At 43.7% G+C, this 8,084-nt stretch overlaps 1 protein-coding gene across 6 annotated transcripts in view; it reads right to left on the minus strand.

The window, feature by feature from the left end:
* ST3GAL3 (ST3 beta-galactoside alpha-2,3-sialyltransferase 3) overlaps positions 1 to 8,084 on the minus strand; it is a 201,089-nt gene that overhangs the window by 43,325 nt on the left and 149,680 nt on the right. For all 6 annotated transcript variants that reach the window (XM_035893542.1, XM_035893541.1, XM_035893540.1 and 3 more), the window contains 2 exons: positions 6,395 to 6,490; positions 1,742 to 1,928 (listed from right to left, as the gene is read on the minus strand). In XM_035893542.1, coding sequence (XP_035749435.1) covers positions 1,742 to 1,928; positions 6,395 to 6,490 — 283 coding nt within the window. The remainder of the gene's footprint in view (positions 1 to 1,741; positions 1,929 to 6,394; positions 6,491 to 8,084) is intronic.

Consider the following 8,084-nt stretch of genomic DNA (forward strand, 5'->3'; position numbering starts at 1 on the left):
CTACCTGGCCCAGAATCTCTGGTCAAGCAGGTCCAAGCAGCTCCAGGTCTGGTGCCTGAAGGAATTCAGAAAGTCTCACACCCCACCTGTGACTGTACCATGGACACATGCAGTTGCCATCAACATTCAGGGGCAAAAGAACCATCAGAGGGCAGAGTTCAGCCCATTTTTTTTTTGAGTCCACTTTCACAGCAGTCACATTCTTTATCAGGGTGCTTCGATTTCCCTTATCTCCGTCCTGAGGTCAGACTCCTGACTGTAACCACTGGTTTGCAGCTGGGATGAAGTCTTGCAGAGGGACAGGCCTAACGTCAGATTAGGAATAAGCAACAGTGGCATACAGAGCTCCTAGGTCAAGCAAGTGCCTCTAGATGAATCCAGGAAAGGAAGAAACACTCTTTTCTCTGGAAAATCAGCTGAAAGAGAAACAGAAACTCTCCACAGAGAGCACTGGGCAGGCATTTGTCATTTTGAACTTACCACAAACTGATAAAAATACTAACACTCACTACCAGAACAAATAGACGCCTACATCTTATTCCCATAGCACTGTTAGTTCTCTATCGGGTCATTTCTTTTAGCTAAGAGACAGCACTTTTTGCATCAGTTTCCACTAGAAAAAGCAGCTGTGCTAGCCACCTGCTTGCAGCTAAAGCCAGTGACAGCAAGATCTCAGCCTCAAATACAGAGAAGTCAGACTAGAGAGGACAAGACAGATGTTTCCCAGTCACCTGGATTGCATCCTGAAGTATTCAATGAACTGGCTCAGCAGCCTCAGTAAACAGCAATGATCCCCTTTGGGAACTTGGGTAGAACAGGTAGGGTGTCAAAGGATTGAAAAGCGGACAGAAGTAGTGCCTAGCCTTAAGAAGGCAAAAAAAGGGAAGAGAGCTAATTTTTGATTTTGATTCTCAGAATAGCAAGATTACTTATTTGTAAGCACCTGAAAAAAAATAATGAAGACTGAGTAGTCACCCAGATGGATTTATCAAGAGGAAAAAAAATAGTAGTATTTCTTTATACAGGAAAAAAGTATCATGGGGAGAAGTAAGACATAAACTGGAATTCAGTAAGGCTTCTGACATATCACTTTCACAAACATGCCTAAAAATGTTATTCATGATACTACTGTGACACAAGTTCAGAAGCGGCCAAAAAACTATCCAGGAGGAGTTCTCAGTGGGGTCACTGCAGAAATGGAAGGATGTTGCTACTTTGAGGTCTGCCTAGGAACAAACTTTGTTTAGTGTTTTAATTATCAACCCGGATGATGAAGTAAAAATGATGTTGATTAAATTGCAGAGGACATGAATCTGGAAAGAATGGCAGGTATGCTGGAAAGCTCTGCCAAAGTAACTTGGCAAATTAGAGAAGTCTTCTGGAAGAAATAATTGGTAGGGCCAAGTGCATGGTGATGCTCTTTGGTGGGAAGAGCCAACGGCACAAGCACAGGGTGCGGAGCCGGGGAGGTAGCTGCTCTTCAGTTCTTCCTGAGACCTGGAGTCTCAAGGAACTGGACACTCCCCCTCAGTCCCACGCCACTGTGCAAAAGGCAGTCAACCCAGTGGATGTATAAAGAACCATAGAATCATTTAGATTGGAAAAGACCTTTACTCAAATGCAGCAGGACACACAGAGAACTCTCTTCAGACCAAAATGTGGCAAATATGACTGTGATATCACGTCTGCCCACTGTTTCTAATTAGGTGACCTTCACAGTGACAGCTGACAGCGTTCTTACCACTTTCTCCTTGTAAACAATGTATTTCAGCCACTTGAAATCCTGCCATTTGAATCCCGCCAGAACAAACAGGGAATCCTTCTCATACTGCTCCATTTTCTGGATTGCACCTTCAGGATATGTGATCCGGAGAGTTGTCTTGCCACCCACATCTTTTTCAAAGCCCTTCACTGGAGCAGAGTTCAGCCTGCAAGGCAACCAGAGAAGACACTGTCATGGATTCCCGCTTACACTCATGCGCGTTGATGATACAGCCATCGCTGCTGGGCAAAGGCTCCCTGTACACAGATGTTACAGCAGCAAACGTTAACTCTTGCAGTTCTCCGTCACACACATTTATGAAGCTTTATACCTCGTGATAACAGTTTAATTAGAAGCTATTCAAATTATTTCATTGAACATAAGGCAAACCACTTCTGCACATCACCTCTTATGATTTAAATTGGGTCGGAAGCTTTGGAAAAGGAAACTGAAAAATATTGTCCTTGCAAATCTAGAGTTACAAACTAAGCATTAATATTTTAACATCCCATCGCTCCTGGGGTATCTCACTTGGATTCTGCAAGACCGTGCTGAAACAGAGGATGCAGCTCCATGGCAGTTTAAGCAAACTGAAACTGGTCTCATGCTCCAACCCCAGCCCAGAGCTTACACTGCTCATCTTACGTGCAGTGAGACTGTTTAGGGAACTAAGCCAGCTAATAATTTTCAAACAAACCAAAGGAACAATCTCTACCTGGTTTAATTCCCCAAACTGTCCCACCCAGAAGGTGAGCTGCCCTGCAGTGCCAATGCAAAGGACGAAGTTGGGCTGCGCAGCTGGGGTGAGGCTCAGCAGCGCTGTGGTCTCACTGACTCGGAGGAGTTTCTGCTGTGGAAATGCATCCTGCTCTGAAAACACCCAAGCAGACACACAGCTTTGCTCTTGGGCACACTGATTTCTAAGGGAATGCTGTGTGTTTAGCTGTGCTTTTGTTAAAACACCCCTCCAGGGACGAAGTTTTTTCCCCTTCAAAAACCAGACTGCTCTGGTATCAACAGCAATGATGACTTTCATGACATTAAAGTTATTCAGAACTTCTATTCAAAACTAGAAAGCCAAAGCTGAGGAAATTTCAAGTAACTTGGAGTACAAATCTTGCTGACATCAAACAGCAGCCCCTGACGGAACAGCATTGCCTGCTTGAATTATTGCAGCCTTCTTGACTTGGGGTAGTTCAATATACTGGAAAGTGCTTATGGACTGCAAATTTTGCTGTGTAGGAATGTTAATAAGGATCTGGATTTGTCTTTTTCAGCCCGGGTAAGCATTTTAGGTGGGAAACCTTTTAGTAGAAGAAAATCCCTGTATACAATCTGAAATTCTATTCAGAATTAAGGAGAATAAATGCCTATGTATTTTTAGTAAAATACTTAATCATTAGGAATAAAATATTAAAGGGAAAACAACTTAAGAATCGTCACCACCACAATTTATACAGGAGATGGAAGTGGTTCTTTGTGGTTTATAAACCCTCACTTTGTACCCTGATTCTCAGGTATCTAGACCAGTTTGGCTGCAAAAACAGTGCTCCCAGCCAGCCTAATCCCTTGCTTTTTCCCCTGTTGCTGATGGCGCATTCACACATCACTCACTTTTGCTATGGACATAATTTAAACTTCACGGTGTTGTGTCTCTTTGGGGTAGATGAGCCTACATAACGTAAAAGCATGTGGCCCTGAAGGTAACAGAGATAAATAAAACAAAGTACTATGTAAAGAAAGCTAGTTATACATATTTTCATCTGTCTTCTTGAAGACGAGGGAAAGGTTAGCATCTGCAGTCATTTTAAATATCAATGTGTAGCTCTTTGGCAGGGTTTTCCCCACCCCCAGCTGCTGGGTTTGCTGTTTTGCTGCTTACTTTGTTAAAGCTCCCCAAACTTGGGACCCCTACTTTGCATCTAGACAGGAAACAAAACAAACCATTTCCCCAAGTAAAATGAACTCAGGTCTCCAGCAAAGGGCCAGAATGTGAGATGTGAGTTGCTGATGGAGTCCTAGTGATGGAGTCCTGCTAACGAGCCAGCACTGTCAGCCCCAGGGTCGGTGCCCCAGGGGCAGCGCAGGCAATGGAGCAGGGAAAGTTCTGGCAGCCACAACCTGTGTTCACGAAGGTGCATGCTACACAGCTTGAACCCTTTCTCAGGCAGGACATGCTGGTGGTTATAAACACAGCTAAATCTTAGAAAACCTCAGTTAGGATGCCAGGCTTCCTTGCACTGCCCATGGATAGGCAGTTTTCTCTACAAGAGGTTTCAGACTGTTTTTCTGTCTGTATCTGCTGATGACACAGGGGGCTTAGAGATGCTAACTCCTAACCTAGGCACCATGAAGACCCTCCCAAATACCACAATCAAGTGAATGCCCATCTCATTCTAACCAGGAATTTCTGGCACATACTTGTTTTTCCCCTGTCTGCAACTCTAAGGAGGCATTTCAGAACACTGATGACTGACTGCTACAAGAAGCTCCTGCCAGGTAAACAGTTTGGCAGCTGGGAATGCTGTCTGCACTGAAATTCAGTTACACACCCCCCCCACCCCGGTAAGTAACTCACTCCAAGCTGTTTTATAACTGTCAAAGCTGATCTGACTCTCTTCACCACAAGATCAAAATTTCTTGCTGCAATTAGCAATCCTCACATGGCAACAGGCAATGCCTCAAAAAACTCCAGGTACTGCTGGATTACTCCTTTGTTCACAAATGTACCATACTTTTCCCCTTAAAATTCACCTCCCAGGTTCCAAATCTGATCCTTCGAAGGAGTTTTGCAACCCATGAAAAAGGATGCTATACACAAGGGTCTTCCCCAGGAGTAAAGGAAGCAGTTGGATACATTTAAGAAGTCTGCTCTCACCTCCTCAGTCCCACATCCAAGCACCTGGCTTCATTTAACCTTTACAGTTGACTTTTCTCTCCTTTATCCATCCCACAAACAGCACAGGTGCTTAACTGCCCTCTTATCCTCTCAGCTTGCAAACTGACTTAGATTTACTGATGTGGAGAGAAAAGGTTGAACTTTTCATTTGGAATTTAAATAGTGGACTTTCTGATGTAAATCTTAGTGGGTGGCTTATAGTCCAGACAGATTGAAACTGTTCTCTTGCTACTTTTTGAACAGTCTGAGCCTAAGAAGAGGCTGTAACTGAATTTTAATTCAGCTCAAATAACTGCAAGTCACCAGACTATAATGAGCAGTAAGAGCTCTTCGCTAGCAACTGATAGTGGGATGAACTAGGAGAAGGGCTGTGAAAGTTTTGTCCTGTTCTGAACAGTCATCCCTGTGTCCAGAGCACTGTCGGGGAAGCAGGGAACCATTCACAGGAACAAAGGATTGAAAGGGATCTTCTTGGTCTTTTTGTCCAGAGTTAGAGGGTATTTATTACCCTATGTATATCCTGTTCTTTCCTCATATGCCCATTACTAGCCCACGGGAGAGAAAGGAGACCATGCTAAATGATACCTTCTCTATGCCTTAAATTCTTTTACTAATCCTTTTCTTTCTTCCACCTTAGCTAAGAATTTGCTATTTGCCACCATGTCTCATGGTTGACTAAAGTTCAGAGAGATGATATCAGTTACAGTCCCTTGAATATGAAATCAGTTTTCTTCCTAAGGAAAAAAAAAAAACCAGCTTAGACTATGTTAAGCCAGATTAAAAAACTTACACTGCGGTTTATCCCACTTTTCCTATTTACCATCGTAATATTTTGCTACTCATGATTCAGAACCTGCTATAAAGCCCTGCATTTTTTTCAATGCAAACTAATGGGTCTGTAGCTCCCTAGAGCACGTCCACCCTCCCTCCTACATACACACTCTCTCTCACTCTCCATTAGTACAGGTATTATGTTTGTTAATCTCCAGTCACCCAGAACACCTCCCTGACTTTGACAGATTTATTCCTAGGAGTTATGACCTGTGATTTCACATATCAGCACGTTTTTCAAGCATTCTGAGATGGCGATGATCCAGGTCCTCAGCAAAAGCAAGAAGTCCTAACTTTGACTGTGGTTGTTTCCACTCCTGTGCCACTCTGTTTCTGCTCCCTTATTCAACATCGTGAAGCAGAGGCAAAGTATTCACAGCTTCTAGGATGCACCTACAGGTCTTTAATCATTACTGGATCTTCATTCATGGAGGCTTACTGCTTCCTTAGACCCTACACTGCACTGTTCTTAGTTCTTCCCATTCTAACTGCCAAGTGTGGGTCCCAGGGAATGCTACACACGTATGGCCACTAATACTTCCCTGAGCTACTTAGGGGATGTATCTGGGAGCAGATCTAATGGTACGTTTTACTGCTTCACCACCTAAGGGCATCACAAAAGAAGCAGCTTTTAGAAGGGGCTACGAAGAGAAGGTGTTAGTGGGATCACAGGAGAGAGCACATTCCCAAACAGCTGTGGAAAATAGAATGCTTGAGTAGTGCCTTTACCCTTGGATGTGATCACCATTTATAATAAACACTTATATGCTCTTTGTTTTTTCCCCTCCATGTTAGTTACTATTTCCAGATATTGTCATTAGTGTAGGCTTGACCGTTGCCTGCATAGCATGTGATACAGAAACTGAATGCATGACAAGAAAATTGTGATGGCAAAGACTCACCTGACAACAACATCATAGTCATCAATTTTTAACCCCAATGACTTATTTGCAAGTACTCCACCATTTCCCACAATAATACATCGCCGGCAGCTGAGACTGTGGAAGAAAGAGAGGAAAGAGGTGATTTTTGTAACACAACTTCAAACACCCCGAGCTGCAAATACTTAGCTTGCACCTGAGAACTATAGAAATCTTTTGGAATATTAAGAATTAAGGGGAAGACAGAGATACACTTGATCCCCAGCTCACCCCATCATGCCCAGGCATTACACATGATAAACTGCTTTCAACACCTCACACCACGTGTGGCCTAATGAGATGAGCTGTCAGGACAAGCAGCTCCTCTCCCCCCACACCCCTGGTATGATGGGCTTGAATCGAACCCATCTGTTTACTTAAACCTTCTCATTATTCATTTAGCGCTGAAATAACAATAAATCAGAGGCTTAGTGAGGAAGTCCTCTCTCCAAGCAATTTTCTGAGTGCAGGCAGATCCTGCCAGGTTATCTGGGGTACGCTCACCTTGCTGAGTGCAAAATTGCTGCAGTTATCATGAGATTTCAAGAGACAAAAACCCCATTAAGTGGATAGAAAAAGGACACACACCCCCGCTCCTGTCCAGTAGAAAACATATATTGGAGACACAATGGGTGAGGAAGGGGAAGGAAAATAACCTTAATTAACAAAGAAACAGGAAAGAGAAGGAAGAGAACACTTTATTGTGGAACCGCGAGTCACGAGAACTCTCTGCAGCAGATGTTAAAAAGTGATTTCGTTTTGAAGATGGAGAGAGGACTTCTTTCCAGCCATCTAATCCCAAATGCAGCTGGCTCTTCTGGCAATGTGCCTCCATCTCTGGTAGTTCACTGAAGGAATACGTGTCTGTAGAGCCTTTTTCGGAAAGGGTCCAAGGCAATCAGTTGTTTGGAGCAGATCTCTGGGCTAGGCGGCTGTCCTAGTCCCAGGCACAGGCGACTGATCTCTTCTAGGCTGTTCTCACTGTGATCAGTCTAAAAATCCAGCGTGAAGAAAGCTCTACTTATGTGGGGTCCATCTTTGCAGAGTGGGGCTGGAGCGCACTTAAAGACTCAGCTAACCCGCTGACAGAGCCATTAGCTGGAGATACACACAGAATTAACAGCACCAAGAAACGCTGAGGAACATCTTCCCCAGCCCAGGTAAAGTTTCACTGCAGATCTCAGCCTTTCCAAAAGAAAAAGCTCCTCGAGAAGATGGACAGTGCTCAGTGAAGTGCTCAAGAAGTGCCCAGTGTTCGTGTCTCTAAAAGCCCAAGAAGTGTGGATGTTTCTGATAATCAAATCACAATAGAGAAAGAACTTTATAGGCAATGGCACAGAAAAAAAAAATACAGTTCTGGTGACAAGGAGAAAGCAGAGGCAAGATCTGGTTCAGGCAGTGTATTGTGTCAAGGAGGGAAGGGAAATGGTCAGCCCCAAGTACACCCAACCGAGTGACAAAGGTGGTTACAGCTTTGTCAAAACCTTTAAGGAAAAGGTGCTGCAGGAGGGAAAAAAAGACGTAGTTCAGTTCTGGCCAAGCAAAATTTCAGATGAAAATACGCTCTTTTGATGGTTACAATAAGAACGTTTGACCTCCTAAACAACAGACTGCTGGGTAAAAGACTATAATTTCTCTACCCAGTTGTCTCTGAGCCACGACTTTTCTTAAT

The sequence above is a fragment of the Egretta garzetta genome, unplaced genomic scaffold (assembly GCF_000687185.1).
Source record: "Egretta garzetta isolate BGI_Z169 unplaced genomic scaffold, ASM68718v1 scaffold75, whole genome shotgun sequence".
NCBI classification, from domain to species: Eukaryota; Metazoa; Chordata; class Aves; order Pelecaniformes; family Ardeidae; genus Egretta; species Egretta garzetta.